This window comes from Lissotriton vulgaris, chromosome 9, assembly GCF_964263255.1.
Source record: "Lissotriton vulgaris chromosome 9, aLisVul1.2, whole genome shotgun sequence".
Classification (NCBI taxonomy): Eukaryota; Metazoa; Chordata; class Amphibia; order Caudata; family Salamandridae; genus Lissotriton; species Lissotriton vulgaris.
The window spans coordinates 619,924,136-619,945,707 of record NC_141697.1 but is presented as its reverse complement, the minus strand read 5'-3'; the positions used below and the strand labels follow the sequence as shown (position 1 = coordinate 619,945,707).

General features: G+C 44.8%; 1 protein-coding gene across 2 annotated transcripts in view; it reads left to right on the top strand.

Moving 5' to 3' along the window:
- Window positions 1-21,572, top strand: part of CCNP (cyclin P) — a 255,077-nt gene that overhangs the window by 169,263 nt on the left and 64,242 nt on the right. For both annotated transcript variants that reach the window (XM_086936710.1, XM_086936711.1), the window contains exons 8-9: window positions 6,036-6,185; window positions 12,016-12,191. In XM_086936710.1, coding sequence (XP_086792836.1) covers window positions 6,036-6,185; window positions 12,016-12,191 — 326 coding nt within the window. The remainder of the gene's footprint in view (window positions 1-6,035; window positions 6,186-12,015; window positions 12,192-21,572) is intronic.

Here is a 21,572-nt window from a genome sequence, read left to right as displayed (position 1 = left end):
TTTATTATAACAACAAGGGCCCGCAGTAGCGGGACAAACAACTAGCGTGAAAGTAGTCAGCTGTCATCTGCCAACCAGAACAGGTGACGTCACTTAAATACATTCCTAACATTCTATGGTGATGCGTTATGACGCTGACAACAGAAATGGAAAACATACTGTCATGACAATGTCCCATAACAGCATAACATACAACAGCCCTGTACAAGAACAGGCTCAAGTAATCCATTGGGAGCGACTGGCCGAGTTCTTGCTCCAAACTTTCCCGGTTTCCACGTTACGGAGTTCAACAAAAGTCACCAGAAGGGAGCCATGGTTAAATCTAGATCTCAAAATGCACAAAAGAGAGATCGCGAGAGAAATGCGACGCTTATCCCGAGTGGGAGAAAAGGGCCCGAAACAAGAAAAAACAAAGTTGCAAACACTAAGGAGCACGTACAGAAGGAACTTGGAAAAAGCAAAATCAGGGTATCAAGAATCTATCTGGCAGCAATTATTATCTACCAGCAAAAAACCCAACAGCAGCGATTTTTGGGGGATTATCAACACATTAACAGCCGGTCCAATACTTCAGCAAGAGGCAGGAATCAGTGCGGAAATTTGGACAGCCCACGTAAAAACCCTGTTTAATAAATTCACGATGGGCCCGAACAAGTCCTTCAGGGGACACACCACGACCAAATCCATTCACGTTGCAGCAGAAGATATTACATCTCAATTGAACTCTTTCATCAATGAGCAAAGCTCCCTGACAAACACGAAAGAGCTAAGCAGACTTATAATTAAACTAAAGGCTCAGGGAGCGGCCGGGCCAAACGGTATACCAAATGCAATATTCAGGAATAACCCAGAGTTGTGGTCCTCAATCCTTACCCCAGTCTTCAATGAGATTTATTCGCACTCCAACATCCCGGCTTCTTGAAGGGGGACCATCATCCACCCCATATTTAAAAAGGGAGATCACTGTAAGCCGGGAAACTACAGACTAATCTCACTGATTGACGTGGAAGCAAAATTGTATGCTTTGTGTCTACTAATCCACCTGCAAGGCTGGATGGAGGAAAAAAACATAATTCCCAAATTCCAGACAGGATTTAGGCAAGGCATGGGCACTTGATCCAATCTCGCAACTCTAGCTCTCTTGACGGAACAGGCGAAAAGAAGGAAACTCCACCTCTTTGCCTGTTTTGTGGACATTAAATCCGCATTTGATAGAGTGAGCCGAAGTCACCTATGGAAAAAACTCAATAGATGGGGCTTGCCGAATGAACTGCTCACCGCTATTATACCCTTGTATACGGATACTTGGACATGAGTTAAGCTGGGAAACGGGTTGAGTACCACCGCAAGTATTCATACACAAGGCGGTTTGAAACAAGGCTGTGTCCTGGCCCCCAGCCTCTTCAACCTGTATTTATCTGACATACCCCCATACATTGAAAAACCAGACAGTTATCCCCCGAAATCGGCTAATGAGCCAGTTGCAATCCTTCAATATGAGGATGATATACTCTTGCTGAGCCAAACCCCAGTGGGGTGACAGAGATCAATAAATAATCTGGTATCCTACTTGGACAAGGAACAGCTGGAGCTAAATAAAGAGAAAACAATACTTGTCCGCTTAGTTGACGGTAGAAAACTAAAGTTCAAATGGATGGTCAACGGGGCTCACGTAGAAGTAAAAAGTTCATATAAATACTTGGGTGTAACTATCGGGCAGAGTACAATTCACAAAGAACATAAACTGGCCCTCAGAACCAAGGCCCAGTTGCTGATCTATGCCTATAGACTAATTCGAAAAAAATTGGACTGCCTAAACTATTCCCATTTGCTAAAAGTAATGGCCGCCCAAATTCCACCCAGTTTGTCCTACGGCTTGGTCCCTTGGCGTGGCAAAGACTCGCATCTACAGAATGAGTTAGTCAAAAATCTATAAATCGGTTTTTGATCTGCCGAAAAGCACCTCGCCTGCCCAGGTAAGACTGGAATTTGGTCTTCAGGATCAGAAATACAGGGGAAAGAGCAACTTCATTAAATTCTGCCTTACTCTCGGATCCTCCGAAGCGGGCACTTTGAACAGCCTTTGCTGGGACGAAATCAAGTCACAGAAGGAGCAAGAAAAGCCAAACTCCTGGGGGAGTTTGCTTAGTACTCCTCAGGCTACGATGGAACTTCAACCAGCATGGGACAATACGATGGACAGCGTTTCTTTTATCAAAATAGTAAATGTTGCGGCCAAAAAGAAATCTTTATTGGAGGACAAAATGGAGCTTACAAAGAGGCAGCATGGATGGACAGTTATAAAATTGTATGGGACGTCAAAGTCTCAAGCCTACTTATCTGCCCATTTCAGCTCTTATTTAAAAAATTGTTTTCTAAAATTCAGGATGGGCGTGCATGTCTCCAAGGACTTATTCCCCTCATGGAAGCCAGCTTTTAACTCCGAAGCTTGCCGACCGTGTGGATTTAAAAAAGAAACCCTAATCAATTTGCTATGTGCCTGTCCAGCCATCCTAAGCCAAAGGAGACAGCACCTAAAAGTGATTTTCATCGAACTGAACATCCGGTCTAGCAGACAAGCATTTATATGCTGGTTGGAGGGCTTGTCGTGCATCCTGGCTTGCCGAGGAGTCCAATTTATGAAACTCGTCAATAGATTCCTATTGCAAGCGGACGATGACTAAATATAATCACACGTAATACCACCCCATACCCTTAATTGGTGGTACATATTTTTATATACTTCTGCTATTTGATTTTAAAACTGTTTAAAGTACAATTTTTTAATAACTGAATTTTATACTCCTGCAATTTATGTAAGACAAAGCACCGATACAGCTCGATTTTTTTATATAGTATGACAATCTCAGCCGCCTGTGGAGACGTATTCTATTTTTCTAGGGGGGGTTTTGTAATTTAAAAAAATAAAACAAATAAACTTGAAACTTGAGTGAAAGGATGGGTGCAAGGATGGATGAGTGACGGGTATGGTGGCTGGACGATGGATGTGATGAAGAAAAGAGTGGATGGATGGGTTATAGGGTGGATGGATTCGTGAGAGAAAAGATGGATGTGTGGAAGGATGGATGGGTGTGCGGAAGGATGGATAAATGGATGGATGAGTAAAAAGGAGGGTGGATGGAAGGAGTGAAAGGGTGGTGGATGGGTGAGAAAAAGGATGGGTGGGTGGCTGAAATAGATGGATGTATAGGTTTGGAGATGGTTGGGTACGTTTAGATATGGGAGGGCAGACAGTTGGATGGAAAAAAAATGGTGAAAGGCTGTTGGATGAAAGAATGAATGGATGACAATGTAAAGGTAAAATGGTAGATATCAGTGGGCGAATGAAAAGATGAATGGGTAGATGCTTGGATGGGAAAGACGAGAGCTTTTCTAGAGAGGGTTGCATGGCTTTCTTCACTTGCTTGGTAGCATAAGAACTTTGGTTCAAAGTGGGGTGTATTTTAATTTTCTGCTTACGCACTTGGCCTGCACTATGCTCCTTACTCTCTCGGCTTATCAGGTAAGCGTGGTGCTTGCCAGCACGTTCTTCCTAGACAGCCAACTGTTTTTTTTCTCAAAAAGCCCACATTGCCACAGTAGTTCCTGGAACTGAACAAAACTACTTTTTGTGCAGATATGCTTCTTGTAAAAGAGCAGAATGCTGTTACACACAGTAATGTCAGCCGATAGATAGAGATAGCATTTTAATTAAAACAAAAGTTCTTGGTTAAAGCTCAATTGTTAAAGAAAGCCACACAAGTGCACAATGATGTATGTCCTTGCATTAATGCAGATTTACATCTTTCATGAATTCACATGAATTTCCTTAAGTAGGCCAGGAAATCATACTCTAGAAAATATTTGTGAATTGCACTTTCACATGAGCTATGAATGTGTAGTTTTGCCACTGCGAAAATCTGTTGAGTGTTTACAAGTTCACTTTTCCTTGAACTACATTTTTACCAGCCCTCAAAGAAATGTTACTACTGTCAGGAGTACATTTCCACCCTTCTCAGTATTGGAAAGGATTAAAGAGAGCTGATGAAAGCCCTCAAAATATGCAAGTTAGTCGGTTTGCATAGACTCGAAAGAGCATTCTAACCCTGTAAATATTGCTTACTGCTACCTCCAACCCCAGCATGTAGACTTGCAGAAAGGATGCAAAATAAGGGATTTGCTAGTATTCAAATCCGTCTATACTATGAGCCTGACATAACCAGAGTGGCGATTGCCAAAGCTCTTTTATAACGAGACTGCTGCCATTATTTGACGGTGCACTATATGCACTAAAGGGACAAGTGGGTTTTGTTAAAAGACAAGCCGATTTATGAAGCTACTTGTCCCATGGACAACTAGATATTTGATTAAATTCCACACCACTGCTATTTTGAGTTTGGTGCCCAAAAAAGGGAAGCAGCACTGGTAACCAATGACTGGCAACCTTCTACTGGCTTCATGGATGCCAGTTTGTATTGCTAGCATTGCATCCATACTTCACAGCAAGCTTTTAATTGGTTATTCCACATCTGAAATCAAAAGTTACCTGTTGTATAGATCAGCCAGTCCATTCCAGCGAAGGTAACTGAAGCTTTTCCAATAACTTCAACAACCTTAAATAAGCCCATGCTTGGTCACAAAATCTTTGCTAGGAGACACTAACATGTTGTAAATGCTGATGCCCATTTTTCTGCATTGGTGGGAACTCTCAGCCTGCTTGCAAACTCTCTCGCTCTTGATCTCTCTGAACTCCTAATCTATCCATGCACTTCACCTGCCCATATTTTCTTTCTTTGTGGCTTGTAAAAGAAGGGCCATCACAAGCTTCATGAGTCTCCATGTTTGGAAATCTGTTCCTTTTTATTCTGCTGGTTCTCTTCTATTTGCCCCATTTATTTTCTGTGCACTTGCATACCTCTCAGTAACCTTATCCTAGATGTCATTCCTTGTCTGTGCATCTCAATTGAACTGTCTGATTTCGCTGATCTTGGTATTTACCTACCAACCTGTGGTCCTTGGCTACCCTTTATAGCTACTCCTCATCTTCTTTGGGCACTGAGCCTAGCCCTGTTTCTCTAGGATAAAATTACTCTACTTTCATTTCTCCTTATTTATCAGGTATGTTTTCATGATCCCCAGTACACTTTCTAGTTATAGGTACAACTCTCCTTGCGGTGACCCTCAGATGTATTCTATTTCTCATTCCCTTTTGCAGCACTTCTCATTGACCTTTCATAAGCATCTCCTTGTGAGACCACAAACAAAAGTTGCTTTAGAGGCACCGTAATGGCTAATGCCAAGGCACTTTATTAACTGCCATCTTGTTTTTGTATATGAATCTGTTCTACGCAGCCCTGTTTGACTTCTGACTCAATCTGACTCATTCTCATATTAGGCATCTAAGCGAGGATTCATAAAATTCCTAGCTCAGCATCTGTTTATATTTCTTGTATCTTTCTCAAGGTCCTTTAGATAGGAAATGTTCCCACCAATTTAAAGTGGGGACGCTCCTTTTGAAGTCGGTTATGGTTAGGTGGTTGGGTCTTGATACAGGCAATTGTCTCTATTGCCCTGGCCAGAGGAGACTGTGCCACATGTCTTTTTAGCATGCCCCGCTTAAGCCAAGATGTGGTTGGTGTGGTTGGCTCCTGTGTGTAGGCATATGGGGACTTTGTGCCACCGTGCTGCTTTGAGGATACTAAGGACAGACCCCTCTGCATTGTATGTTATCGCAATGGCTACGTTTTTAGGGTGGATGTGGGTAAAAAGAAGCCAAGCTTTTAAAGGATATTTTATATTAGCTATAACTGTGATTCACACGCATGCGTTTTTTATAAAATTTAAAGTTGGTGCTAGTTTTAGTAATTTTTTAAGCATATCAACGTGTACATTTATGATGTGAAATGGTTTTAGACTTTTTATATGATTTGCTTTAGTAGCACTGTTATGAATGTTGTTTTTACCTGTATTGATGAAAAAGTTTTATGGCTTTGCTGAAATAAAATATTTTTTAATTGAATTTTTTTCCCCCTCAGGTGGCAGTAAAGAGTATCTTGCAGTCTAAGACCAACCCCAGTAGTCCCCGTCCCATCGAGTCTGTGCCCAGCCTTATCTCAGATGCTGTGGCCTCTGAAAATGACAGCACGTTTGTGCCAATCGTGCAAGATGAGCAAAAGGTGGCCGAGGTAAGGTATCCTGCCTTTCACATTCCTTGCTCATAGTTAACTTTTACAATTTGAGGGCAAGTGGCTAGGGAAGATCTGCAAGTGGCCTAGAACAGGTTCTTGAAGCATTTATTGGGTACCCAATTGGGACCTCAAACATGGTTGTGCACGAAGAACTGGGGGTCCCTTACTTGAGTGACACCTTGGCCTTACGCCCGCTAATCTTCTGGTTTAAAACGTGGCATAATGAGGATCTGTCGCTGACCCAGAGGATATTGAAAGAGAGTATGTTGCTGGATGGCGCACATCATATATCTTGGTTAAGATATATAAAGGCCAGTGTTGACAGACTAGGCAGACCAGATCTAAACAGTAATACGGAAATGGCATCCAAAAGGGATCTCGTTTGGGTCAGGGATTCCTTCAGTAGCCTAATGAAATGAGAGCGGGAATAGCACGAATTGAATGTAAATGTAAATGTACATGTATTTATATAGCGCAAATCGCCCACATCGCAGGCATCTATGCGCTTGCTTAGGGAACCCGTCCTGGTATTCCCCTGTGAGATAGCCCCGGCAGGGTATCCACAAGGTGAAAGCCAGGCATCCCGCCGCGAGGGGCCGTTGTGGAGATTAAGCAAGCTATTGCCCAGAGTCGCAGAGTGTGAACCCGTGAGTCGAGGAGGCACCGGAGCGAGAATTATCGAGTCCGTGGAATTATTGAGCCCAACCCCCGTCGAGGCGGGTAATTGAACCCTGGTCCAGGGCCGATCTCAGCTTCCGGGTCTGCCGGCTCTAACCCCTGAGCCACACTTCTCCACTGAAGAAACCTAGCATGCAAAACTCTATTATCCTGAAAACATCACCAACTACAGAGCGCTATCTTTTATGTTCTTTCAGCACATTCAACCGTTTTCTGCTGACTAGGTTTCACCTGGGTTTCTTCCATCTCTTGTTAGCTTTCCCCGGGGGTTGCCATAGAGGACACCCTTTAACATCCTGCGGCTGTGACAGTGAGTCTCTGCAGGATTTGCTTAATTTTTTATTCTTTTGCTGTTTCTATGCAATTTCCCCGGAGGAAACTAATAGTCCCTGTTTCAAGGAGATTGAATTTTAGTTAGGCACGCCCAGCCCTGATTTATTTACAACTGCTAACTGAAGACTCTGACTTATTTGTTCTTAATTTTCTCAAATTAGCATTAAAACACAGGGCATCATTTGACTAGAGGGCAGTATCGTGAAGGGCATTTTATCAACCCAGTCCCCAGCCAGTGACATAAACCGGCTTTATTTATTCATTGCTAGGTCTATTTTTACCACTGATTTCATTAGTTTTGGGATTTTAATGGATATTTTATATATGAACTAACTTTCTGCGTGTAATGATTTGGACAAATGGTTTTATGAATTTTATCATTGTTGTTTTTATATATACATGTGAACTTTTATGGTTTTACAGCTGTAAACCGAATAAAGTTGTTTGACTGACTTTTACGATTTATGTTTTAATTGTGCTAATCTTTCCTCTATCTCACTCTTCATAAAAAAGCACCTAGCTGACTTGATAGCATAACTTGACAGATATATGAAGTACGTAAATTAATAGTGTGCATATTGGTGTTTGCATTGTAAAACATAAAATACTGTGATGTACGAGATGTATCTTACGCACTGTTTACCTTGTGAAATGTCTTCTGCTTAGAATGTTGATTGTTATTATTTGTATTAACGCTTGTGCATGGAGCAGACACTGGTAGGGATTCGAATCGCGGGCCTTCGAGCAAACTGGACGCAGCATGTTTGTGGTTGATTTATGAATGGAAATAAATAAGCTATTTCCTAATCTATATTGGTTGGCTTGTGTTACCACATTTGGCAACTATTGTACATCACCAACCGACATCCCCATGCAATTTATTTAGAGGTGGCATTTTGGTTCCTCGTCTATTGGGTTACTGCTAAACACACAAGATGATGGACGGAATGTTGCACAATGGCAAAAAATTCACCCCCAGTCACAGATCTGGGTTTAATCCATCGGTATTTTGCTCACCAAGCCACCCAGTTCAGACATGGCCATATGCAAATCAGTCTTGACCCTGTGCCTCATGGGAACAGTCCAGCCCGAACTACCAAGTTGAAAATTGGTGTGGGAGCACACTGCTTCACCTCCGAGCAGGGTCACCCCTAAGCATCATGGTACATGCAGTCGAACAAGCGAGTACACTTGCAAAGTCTTCAGAGTGTTTCACCAGGTGGGTGCAGAATAGTGCTGGCCATCTCTGGACACGTGTTTCTAGATTATTATCTGTCATTCGCAGAGATTGGACATTATTTGGGGTTGCTGAGCAGGCTGCGGTATCCTTGGAATGTAGTATCTCTCCAGGCGCGCAGGTGCCTCTCCACGAGCTCGTCAGCCCACAGCGGCTTGTGGGAGCCTTCAAGTAGAAAATTGATGTGGAAGCACACTGCTTCACCTCCCAGCAGGGCCGCCCCAAAGCATCATGGTAGATGCAGTCTGACAAGCGAGTACACTTGCAAAGTCTTCAGAGTGTTTCACCAGGTGGGTGCAGAGTAGTGCTGGCCATCTCTGGACACGTGTTTCTAGATTATGTCATCAGCAGAGATTAGGCATTATTTGCCCGAACTACGAAGCCATGTCTTTCCTGGACCGGAATCAAGCATCCCAGGACCGGTTTCTGGCTATCAGCCGTCTTCAGCCAGGATAGCTTGACTCCAGTGGCTTAGTGAGCAAGGGACCCACGTCTGGGCATACCCTTCCCACATAGGGTGAACGGCAAAACACACAAGATGATGGACGGAATGTTGCTGTAGAGTGAAGAAGACACAGACACTCCAAGTTACTCGTGACAGCCAGAGTCAGTCTGAGTTAGCAGTGAGGTTTTTGGAGCGGCATTCTGCTTTCACAGTGTAAGATACACTATGGTTTTGGGCCATGGTGCGTGTGCACTCACGCAACATAGCACGCATGCCGCTACCTCGTTAATACTGTAGTGTCGGGTCCCCACGCGGAGCGACATAATTACATCGTACGTGGCGGCCATGTTTGGTATGTTTACTTGGTGAGGCAGCTACGTGTAACCACGTCATTACATCGTGCATGGTGCCCATATTGTTGCGATTTATGATTTTCAATTTCAACATATTCCTTTATTGAAGATCGGAGCACTTGACTTACACTGATCAGAGCGTTTGGCAACAGTCTGCCCAGCATTGATGCAGCCGCTGGAGGTAATCAGTATTTTATTGTTTCTTGTGGCATTTTCTTCAATTCTAGCAGCATTATTTAATTGGTTGGTGGTGTCCAAATTGGAGTCTCATTGAATTCTACATACAGTAATATGCAGCATGTAAACACTACCTGTGTAAATGCAAATTACTGTGTTATTAGGTGGAGTATGACAGTTAAAGACAACTTTATGGCAACTCCACCTCAAATTACCCAACCACCACTATTCCAAAGTAAACCAGATAAACCTGCTATTAAATGGTCCCAATGGTTCAGGCTATTCGAGAACTATTTGGGAGCCATTGACCCAAGTGGATGTATTCAGGTACACACATTTGCTGTTTTTTGCAAGTCTGGGGCAAGCAGCGCAGCAGATATTTGATAATTTGCTACCTATACCTTCCCGTCAAGCACAATTTGGTGGTGGGCAGTGGAATGTGGATCTATTGGCCATAGCAAGAGTGAGAAAACAATTTTGTGACAAGCCCAGCATTGTGCTAGAATGCCATAGAATTTAATGAACGAAACAATTGCGTGATTAAAATGTGGAAGAATATATTTTAGCTGTAGGGGTATTGGCAACTACACGTGAATTTGGCCCTAATCTAGATAATTCAATTCGGGATCCATTTGTATTCAACTGCATCAAGGAAAATTCAGGTGAGACTAGCAAGCTATAGAAACCCATCACTCTCTGAAGTTATTGACTTGGCTCTTAGTATTGTGAGATCAGCAATCTCAACTAAAGCCATGCAGGCAGAATCCACTACTGGTGTCAGGGTTGTATCTTCTTCTGCAGACTTGGAACAAGAGGAGTCATTGTGTGTGGTCAATACTAAAGGGAATACATCAAAATTCATGGACAAAAAATATCAACTTTCTCTTGCAGATGTGGATCTAAAGGTCACATGAGCAATTTTTCTGGGTGGTCCTGATAAAAAAAGACTTGTCAGTTGATAATTGAGTTTTAATAAAAAAAAACCCTCAAAGTAAAACAAAAAGGGGGAATCTAGGTTTTCCATGGCACTACCAATCAGTAAAGTTAGCAAAGGTCAAGCACTTGTGGAAGAGAAAGGGTGGTGGAACAAAAGACAACTGGTGAAGGTTACACCAGAACAAGCCATAATACTGCAACAGAAGAAGTGTTCTGTGGATGACCAAGATTGGGCATATTGGTTGCAATCTGTTGTGTAGAGAAAGCATGTTGCTGGAAATTTCGGTGACGCTAAGGATCCAATGTTATCTTCACCTTCAGGATCCATTTATGTTTACATTAGCTACAATGGTAATGGAAATGTGATAGGATCACGGATCAGGAAAGTTCCAAAGAATTTTGATGATTTTGTAAAATATTAGATGTTGTAGCATTATTGGTTTTTATTTACGTATGTACAGTCATAAACATGTTACATTTATTTTTTTAAATATTTTTAAAGGGGGGAAGGTGGTGTGATGTAAAAGATGCATCTTGTGTGCTGTTTGCCTCGTCAAATATCTTCTGCATAGAATGTTGAAATTGTTAATATCTGTATTTACACTCGAGGTTGCACTCCCTGCTGGTGGGCCCGAAATGTGTAGACTACCCTGCTTGAGGGAGGTTTTACATGATTAACAAATGGGCTACATGTTCATATAGTTGTGGGTGGGGGTGTCCATGGAGGCCATTGTTTTTAGGGGAATATACTGCTTTTTAACGCATGCTTTTCCCCGGCAGGGAATTACAACACGGTTGTTACAATGACCGCATTGGGACCAGGCATACCATTACCTTGCAAGTCGTAACGACGACTTGCGGAGGGGGGCGCTGGATGTTGGAATAGTATAATTTACTATTCCAACTCCTGTATGTGCAACAGTAGGGAAGGTGTTGTATTTTAAATCCAACACCTTCTGCTCCCGCCGGAAGTCTTTGTTCCGACCTGCGGAGTAATGGTGTACGTGGTTACACCAAGCTCGTTGTAACGACTGCGTTGTAATTCCCTGCAGGGAAAAGTTTTCATGGTAAACTTACTTTTACCTCTTTAGGGTCTTGGCCTTTGCTTAAGGGTGTCCCGTGGTTGGCCCCAAATAGCTATGTTTGAGCTATGTAAGGCATATCAGGAGAGCAGAGGTTCATTATTTTATCTTAAACCATGAACCCGCTGGAATAAGGTGTCCACTTCACTCCATGCTTTCACGGACACCGTTTCTGCTCAATGGTCTCAAACTAGGATTTCAACACCAACAATGCAGTAGGTTGTCGGTTTCCATTCCTTGGCTTTCATCTGTGTGCGCGATCACATGTTATGAGCTGGCCACCCTCCTATCCCAAGTGAGTGTGTGTGCGGGGCTTGTCCTCATTCTTTCCTCTGAGTCCACAGTGCCAGGAAGCATTCTCTTTGGTGGTTAACCAAGGTGCATGCCTTGGGGGCAAAATATTTACTGAGCGCACCAATATAAATTAGCGAGGCCTGATTCTTTACTGGGCAGATGCTGGGGGGGGGGGGAGGGGGAGGAGTGATTAGTGGATCAAGCGTTTGATTTCAAAATAGAATACTGAAGATTTTGAAGGCTGTTAGTCAGTAAAACTCTTCCTACAGTTTCTTTCTTCTGTTTTATGTAGGTCTACAACCTGGCTATGTACTTCATGGAGCTTATGCTCATGGAATCGGAAGCGATGACCTTTGAACCAGCACAGCTGGCCGAAGCTGGTCTCAGCCTGGCCCAAAAGGTCTTACAAGAAACAAAGGTGGAGTGTTTTGAGACCTGCAATGAAACCCATAAACTGTACACATACGGGTGAGTGATATGGGCATGTGATCTTTCTCCTCGGGTGGAGAGCTCACACAAAGGGCGGTAGAGAGACGGGCCAGAGACCTTAACACTTCTTATAATAGTAACCTCACCAACACAAAACACTTGTAGTGGTGGAGCACATTTCGTACTCTTCTAAACCAATATCTCGGATCAAATTATGTTGTAGATAAATATTGAGGGGAAAAAAACCTCAATAGGAAAACATGAATGGCAAAAACTAGCAAAACTGATTTGATGTTTTATGTATATTTGTCTGTAAATGTGTATGTATATGTGAATGTGTGTACGAATGTGTGTGTGTATATTTGTCATATTTAAGGTGAGTACTACGACATAGATCAGTGATGGGGAAAAGATGGGAGAGTTACAAATTAAGATTGGGAATACCATATGAAAACTAGATGATGGGTGAAGGCAGCTCAACCAAATGGATATAAACATACAGTGGCAATCTTTCATATTCCTAAAGTTTTATTGCCTCCCAAGGCTGGAAACTTGTCACATTTTCTTCTGTCCATGCCTGCTGCACCACCAGAGTGGCTTGTAAAAACGTGAAACAGTGTTACTGTTTTACGTATTAACTGCGGTGGCACTGGATATGATTGAAATATGACCCATTTATAGGAGGTGTAATTCCATTGGGGAAGTGGGGAGCAGCACAGACCACTGAAAACTGGATTGTGTGAAAAAGATGGTTTTATTGAAACAGGTGCAGATCACAAAACAACCTGGGCCTTTGCCTCACAAATGTAGAACGTGCCTATACAACTTATCTTACCTATATTAAGCTACCCCTACCCTACGTTCTCCCTCCCCACAACAACTTAATACAGTAATATTGTATCTACACCAAATCTGTTTAACTGTAACTGTGACCTTTAAACTCCCCAACCCTTTATTACAAGTATTATCCCCTTCTCAAGTAGCGTTCCTACATAATCTTGAACTTCTGTGACATCCAGGCGCAAACGGATCTACCCGTTCCCTTTCAGCCTGAACTGGCGTTGTTGACAAGAATAAACTTTGCTAAACGATGGCAACTTCACTGCCAACCGCCTATGCACCTGCTCCAAAGTGACAACCCTGTGTTACCAACAAAATGGTGGCTGGCACCTACAAAATGCCAGTTATTTGTTTATTTATTTTTTTGAGACCAACGGTCCCATATTTTATTTAATTTCACAAGTAATAAGCCAATAGATCATACAATGTCATATAAACTTCAAGCATTACCCAGTCAGTAACTCTTTTCGACATGTTGGTCACATATGAGTGAAAATAAACAGTAGCCAGAGAATATGCATTAGTCCGCAATTATCAGTACCAGGAAGAAATCATGGGTTGCAGTGCCTGCAGCGTTCAACACTGCAGAAGGACCAAGGTGGTCATGATAGCCAACAATGTTCATCCTAGACAGCGTTCCCTGGTGGGCACGGGTGAAGTCAAAGACAGGAATCACATCCCATTTCGCCATATAATGCACTGGGCTATAGTCTTGTGATCGTGGCAATATTCAAAAAACATTGTAGGAAGAGCAAACGGGGCGGGGAAGATTAGCATCATCGTGAGCACAGCAGAAACAAGCTAACCGCCAATCATGAGAAGGGAATGAAAGAAAATAGGAGAGAAAACACTTCAACAACAATCGGACTAGTGCTAGCATGTACAGTAGTGTATCAGTGACCCTAACGGCCTATGTGACGCCATATGTGGACTGTGCGGGGGGCGGGAGTGGTTGTGGATTGAGAGTTGCTGCGGCCAGAAGGCGGTGGGGGGGAATGATAGCCAATGGAGTTTGCTGAGCGTTACCCCAGCGGCTGGGGGGGGGGAACGGGGGGGGAAGTGGCATGCCGGGGCGGAGGACGACTGGTCTATCTCTATTTCATGACAAGGCGGTCAGGTAATGCCAGCCTGGGTGCAAGCCCGATGGTATGCTGTCAGGGTGGTGTCCCACTCTTGGGCAATTGGGTACATACGAAGGCCCGCTCTCTCCTCCCTGTGCAAAGACGCACTCTCTGCGCTAGCCCAGTTGGCAAATGAGCGACGCCAGTCTGCAGGTCGCGGGGGGCGTTATTTTTCCAGCGTTTCGTGATGAGCCGCTTAGCCGTAATGAGCCCCAGGTCCCAGAAACGTGCCTGTAGTTTGGACTGCTTGGTTCTCTTGTAGAGTCCCAGCAGGCATACTTCCCACGTCTTGGGGAGGGTGTCGCCCGTGGCCACCGCTAATGTGTCAGTGACCGCCGACCAGTACATGGTGAGGTGAGTGCAACTCCAGAGTGCGTGTAGCAGGTCCGAGTTCAGGAGACCGCACCTGGGACATGCCGAAGAGGCGAGGCCAAAGTAGCGGTTCAGTTAGTCCGGGGATAGATACGCGCGGTGTATTATATAATATTGGATGATCCTAAATCTCGCATTGCGAGGAATGTTCCTTGCGCCTGCCAGTACTGCGGCCCACTGTTTATCCGTCCATTCCCTACCCCGGTCGGCCGTCCATTTCTCTCTGTCGTTGGGAGGAGAATTGAGTATGATAGTTCAGCGCCTGAGCCAGCCAGTGCACTAGATGGGAACCATCGCCCATCACATGTAGGTACTGTATGAGCATGTGTGTGGTCGGCTCGTGAGTCAGGTCCCCCATGTCTCTGTCAGCACTCGGAGAAGCCTCACGTGTGTCAGAAACTGTCCCGCTGGCAGACCGGTGTCGGCTGTCAGAGTCTCGAAGGACAGTAGCTCCCCATCACTATACAGGTCACCTAGTCCGTCCAAGTCCGCCGCAGTCCAACTGCGTAGCACGGTTGAAGACAGCACGCCATCCCCCCATGGGGGTCCCCAGCAGTGGCAGGTTCGGGGCATATGGTACTGTGCTTTTGGTGAGTCTGAGGCTTTGCATAAAGCACTGCCTTGCGACAGCTAAATGGATCTGGTTGGGTGGCCGGCCCCGCGTCAGGGGGTGGAAGAGCGTCAGCACCTGAGTTGGGGATAAGGTGGTGTCCTCCGTGGCCGTGTCCATCAGATTCTTACCGCTCAGCCAATAGGCAACCCATTGCAATTGGGCCGCCAGGTAATATAGTTCCTGATTGGGAACCGCCAGGCCTCCAGACTCCGCGGCCGCATATAGGGTCCTCAATGCCACCCGGGGGCGTCCTTTATTCCAGATAAGGCGCCTGGTGAGGGTTTCCAAACCCTTGAATATGCGCGTCGGCACATACACCAGAAGGTTAGCATAAAAGTAGAGGAGCCGGGGGAGCATTATCATCTTCGTCAGTGCCACTCGGGCCGGCACATTCAATGGGAGGGAGTTCCAGAACGTGACCTGGGCTGACCGTGAGGAGATGGCTCTCACTAGGTTGCCCTCCAGGAGATCAACGGGGTCCCGAAATATGAGGATCCCCAAGTACCGGAATACCGTCGGGTGCCATTGAAGCTTCTCTCCCATCATTTGCACATCACATTGTGGCAAAGTGTCACTGAACGCATAGACCCCTGATTTCGACCAGTTAACGCGGAGACCTGACATGTCCCCGAACATCTGAAAGATGTCCGTGAGTGTCGTAGGTATATGGGTGAGGTCCCTGATATACAACAGTAAGTCATCGGTATACAGAGACACCGAGTGGGTTCCGTCCGCTAGCGGGATACCCCAGGCGGCACCGGAGGTCCGGAGCAGTTCCGACAATGGCTCCATCACAAGTGCGAATATCAGGGGAGAGAGGGGACATCCCTGTCTGGTGCCACTCCCAATCCTTATTCTGTCAGAGAATAGCCGCCCAGTCCGGACTCGCACCTCGGGCGCCTGGTAGAGGAGCCCCACCATCTGTATAAAGGCGTCACCCAGCCCATACTTTTCGAGCACTTGGAGGAGAAAGGGCCACTCCACCGAGTCAAACGCCTTTTCAAGATCAAGTATTATGCAACCCGAGTGTGGTCAGGTGGAGGACGCGTAGCGTTGGATTCTGAAGAAGCGGCGTATGTTGTAAGACGTACTGCGGGTGGGCACAAAGCCATTCTGGTCAGGGTGCACCAGTGTGGGAACTAGGGGTGCAAGTCTGCGAGCCAGTGTCGCCGCCAAGATCTTGTAATCTGTGTTAAGGAGCGCCAATGGCCTGTACGATCCTAGCTCGCACGCTTCCCTGCCTGGTTTCAGTAGGGAGATCACATTGGCCTCGTTCAGGGATGCCGGAAGTTCAGCATCCTCAAATGCCGCCTTGTACACCTTTAACAGTTCGGGTATTAGTAACAAGGAATAGGCCTAGTAAAATTCGGCCGGGAGCCCGTCCGGGCCCGGCGCCTTGCCGTTAGAGAGGGAAAAGATCACTTCTCGTAGCTCCTCACCAGTAAGCTCCGCCCCCAGCTCCGCCTGTTGGACGTGAGTGGCCGCTGGTAGGTGCAGAGTCGCTAGGTAATCTATGATCCCTCCTCGGTGGTTCTCAGCCTCGAGCTGTATAAGGACCTATAATGTGATGTGAATGCCTCATGTATCTGTCTTTGTGTGAAGACTTCAGTGCCCTGAGTCGTGCGGATCGACAGCACCGACGCTGAATGAGTTTCTTGCCGTATCAGCCATGATAGAAGTCTGCCTGGCTTGTCACCGGTGTTGTGGGTGCGTGCAGAGTGTGCTGCAAAATTAAGGTTCTTCAGTCTTTCCATCAGAAGGGCGTGATCTGCCCTGGCCGTGATCAATGGGGAGTCATAGCCCTCCGCCGCTTCCCGCTCCTTGTCTAGCAAGGTCACCTCCGCTTTCAGCAGATCCCGCTCCACCTGCCCCCGCAGGCCTGCCTGCACACCGAGACAGTTCCCCCGGGTCACCGTTTTAAAGGTGTCCCACTCAATTTGCGGGGACGAGGCCGAGTCGCCATTTTCCTCGAAGTATTGTAGTATCCTCCCGGACATCTCCTCCCGGAATGGGGCATCGAGCAAGAGATCCGGCTGCAGGCGCCATGTGGGCACAGGCGGGCGCGGGCGCTTCCATCCATAATCTAGAGTGTGTGGGTTGTGGTCTGAGTGCGTCCGCCCCAGGTAGTCGGTGTCTGTTACGTGAGGAATCAAGTCACGGGACATCATAAACCTATCTAGTCGGACGTGTAATGAGTGGGCCCCGGAGAAATAGGAGTATACCCGGGCGTTGGGGTTTCTGACTCGCCAAGCATCCTGCAGGTTCCACTGTGTCGCCCAATCAAGGAGGGCCCTGGAGGCTGCTTGGGCTGGGGCGATTGTCGCCGGAGGAGACGAGCGGTCGAGGGAGACATCTAGCACACTGTTATAATCGCCACCTAACAATAGGGGCACGTCGGGCCAAGGTGCAATCACCGTCAACAGTCTCGTCAGGAACCTCCCCTGCTCGACATTAGGTGCGTAGATGGAGGCTATAACTATCTGTTGCCCGTCCAGTCTACCCTGTATGAAGACATAACGCCCCTCTGTGTCAATGTTGCTGTGTGTCAGTGCAAATGGAACTCCTGGTCGCACCCAGATCAGGGTCCCTCGTGCAAACGCTGAGAAGCTCGTGGCAAATATTTGCCCCCTCCATCTACGGCAAAGTGTGGCAACCTCTGCGGCTACTAGGTGGGTCTCCTGCAACAATGCGATCTGTACCTGATGCGGTTAAAGATAGGAGTACACCTGATATCTACGTGAGGGTGTGTGCATTCCCCTGACATTACAGGTACAAATTGCCAGTTATATTCACCTTGGGGTACAAAAGTAGCCCAAAAGCCACCCAACCCCTGTGCAGTCGTCGGACTACTCCAACTTCCTCAAGTCACCCAGGAGGGGCAGAGATCCCTGTGGTCGACTGCCCCCTGAATCCCCATTGAGGAGTATGTGACAAGGAGGGCAAAAAAGAGTGTGCACTTTTAATTTGTGGAAGCGAGGGACATGCCCGAGTGGTGTGTCGAATATATAACTGTTGGATGACAGTTTGTAGTGTTTAGGATAAGTGTACACGAGTGGCCATTTTGAACATTTGGGATCTGAAACTGAGATCTCAAGAGACCTGCATGCACCTCAAGTATAATGATCGATACCTGTAGGCTGATTCTCCTTCCTTGATGTATTATTTCTGCAATAAGGTAGATTTAACTAGTGCTCACTGTACTTCAGGTGCTTAGGGTCTCTCTCAATTTTCACAGCGATTATCATTTTGTGGTAATATTTAGGAAGTTTGTGTCTTGTAATTTCTTCAACAAACCATATTTTTGAAGCAAGGAACTTTTACCAATCTATTTTTCAAGATCGTTATTTTCATGCACTTCATGTTATTCCAGTGTAATTGTAATTGTAATTTGTACTTGTGAAGCGCACTAATACCCTTGGGTGTCCTGGCTCTGTAACGCATACCGCTGTGGAACCCTTCCTGGCTTTTCCCTGTGAAATGTCCACTCTTGGGCACCCCCAAGGTGAAGCCAGGCATCCCAGTGCTGTTGGAGCCGTTGTGGAGATTAAGCAAGCTATTGCCCAGAGTTGCAGAGTGGGACCCATGATTAGAATAGGCACCGAGGCGAGAATTATCAGGTCGGAGGAAATTGAGCCCAAGACCCGCCGAGGCGGGAATTGAACCCTGGTCCCGGGCCAGACCTCTGCATCCGGGTCTGCCGCTCTAACCATTGAGCCACACTAAAGAATTTAATTGGGGGTGAACTGCGGCTGCTTAAATCATTTTGATTTATTTTTAACAAGCAATGACTATTTTTTTATTATTTTAATCTGTTATTTTTTACTGTTCTACTCAAGGCTCTATGACTGGTGTTCACCTACCACTATTTACACATGTTGGAGGAGAACCACCATTGGAATAGATCTGTGACAAGTTTTTAGCTTATGTTGAATTGTCATAGGCTGTGGATTGCACAGCATACAGAAAATATTCTCTCCTAACTATTATTTAGGTGGAGGAGGGCTATGCGAATTCAAGTATTTTCCAGATCTAGATTGCCGAATTTGTCTGGATGTGTTCAAAGTTGCTGTAAGATTAGTGAGGGAAGAAAATAGAGTTCTTGAAAGGTACTCATTTCACCCAAGAAGTCTGGAGTAAAAGGAGATGACAGATGATGATCTTGTAGTTTCGAGATCACTGATTGTTGCATGTGACTTTCGATATACCACATACGAATTCAAATTTTTATGAAAACTTAAAGCTAAAAGAGTTCAAGAGCATTGGGGGAGGAACATTAGAAGCTTCCACTGACCAAGCCAAAGGCATTACACAGTCTGAACGTTGTACCAAAATAATTGGCATCATACAAAAAAAGGGGAGTAACAAAAAATAAATATAGATTTATGAAATGATGGAATTTGTGGTGAAGAGAATTGGAAACTGCTATTGGTGCAGTATTCTGAATCTTCTGGCTAATTCATAGTTCTGCTTCTGACACTGATAATAGTTAGTAACAAGTGCAAAAAAAGGCAGCTTGCGTGAGTATAAGGGGCCAATTAATTCCCAAATATATTGTGTGAAATACAAATGTGATTAAGATGGAGGCATAGTATTTGATTGTTACTTGTATTGAAGCACCATAGTCAGTCCGCATTTAAGAGGTTGCAACATCTCTTCCTTTACATCAGTGAAGTAAAGATAGAAGTGGTGGTGTACCAAATTATTTTAGCGGGTGTGGGGTATAGGAAGTTGGGCCATGGATATCAAGGCTGGAGGTTGTACCCGGTCACAGGATACATTTTGTTGGATATTTTTTGCTGAGATGGACTTTAAATAGAGGTTAACTGAAGGGTAAATGTATATGTGGTAGATAAAGCACAAGTCATTTTGGAATGGCATCAAGGAGCAATAGGGATCTGGTTGCATCCCAGAGTAAACCTAATGTATGTACCATTGGTCATGATTAAAGAGCATGTGTTGAAAATGGAAGGGAGGCATAGAAATTAAAGTGATGTTAGATGAAATAGAAGAATGTTTTTAGTGAAAGGTTTGCTCAGAGAACCATTTGTACTTCTGATTTGCTGTTTGGTCATCAGTTGTCATACAATAAATCTGACTTGCATGAATTTGCCAGGGGGAATCTTTTTGATATGGAAAAGTGCAACAGGTTGTTATGGGGCAATAGTGTTCGCACGAATGGCCTAGCTCCAATGAAGGAACTTGGAGACCGCACCCTCTGTTGCCTCATTTGTCTCGGCGTGCAGCAACCTAAAAGCAGTGTGACATTCCCTTGGCCCAATTTGCCTACAAATAGTGACAATTTACCTCTTCATGGGTCTGATATAGACTGGACAGAAGAAATAGTAGTGAATAGGTGTCTTGTCTGCCTGTCAAAGCCTCATACTGTGCTGGTCTAGGTGGAAGTTTTATTTCATACAACATCTGTCTCAAATTTTCAATTCTATTCAAATTGAAGATACCATATTGAGGAAACTGAAAGGCCTTTCTTTCTCAGTGGTCTTGTTGCATTGTTTAAACTAAATACATGTATGGAACCCGACATTGATGGTCATGTAATGACCTGGCATTCGTTCAGGAGGTGCTTTTTTGCCCTCTCACACCAGAACCCTCGCATCCCTCCTCACCAACTCTCTCAATCTTTTAAAACATTTCATTATTTCAGTTTTTTGTCAATCAAAAAAGATTATTTTCTAATTCGAACAGCTGGTAATTCTCATTCAGCCACTGTGAATGCATGACACTATTAAGGTCCAATCTTGGTGCAGCACCTTTTATGCAAGTCTTTCACAGCATTGCACTCTAGCACGGCTCTCCCTCTTACAATTACCTATGTGTAGCAAAACTTTTGCAAAGACTCCAAAGCAAGCACCAATAACTTGTTTGCTCCACTAAAGAAATTCAAAGTTATCACTCAATGAAGAGGGTTAAACGGGGAATAATGCTTTCCAATGCAATATATCACACACAAGTAAAAATCTCAGCCAGCGGCCAATCAATCTGACTAGTGCAGCTTCTCCTCTGCACAACAGGATCAACCAGCACCAACTGCTATTAGTACACTCAAAACAAGAAGTTACGATTCCCTATCTCAATTGTGCAGCTGATGGTACCTCATGAACAGACACTACAAACCTTAATAGACCAATTGAACAACTTTGTACATTTTATCTATCCCCGGATCTTGGACTGCTAGGTATCCGATAAACAACTTCAGATGCTCAATACGAAGATCACATGCATTTACATGATTAAGCAATATACATTATTACAACGCAGAACACATAATGTCAAGATAACTGTCCAGAACACTCAAGTCTGTGGTGTATTTAAGTCTAGACAATTATTGAGGAATAGGAAATACCTGTATAGCTACAAGTATCCTAAAAAAACAGTCCCCTTTGGAAGCTTCAAATTAGCATTGAGCTGCGAAGATTGCAAACTTTAAGTATAAAGAATTCCAAGATGGCCACATGT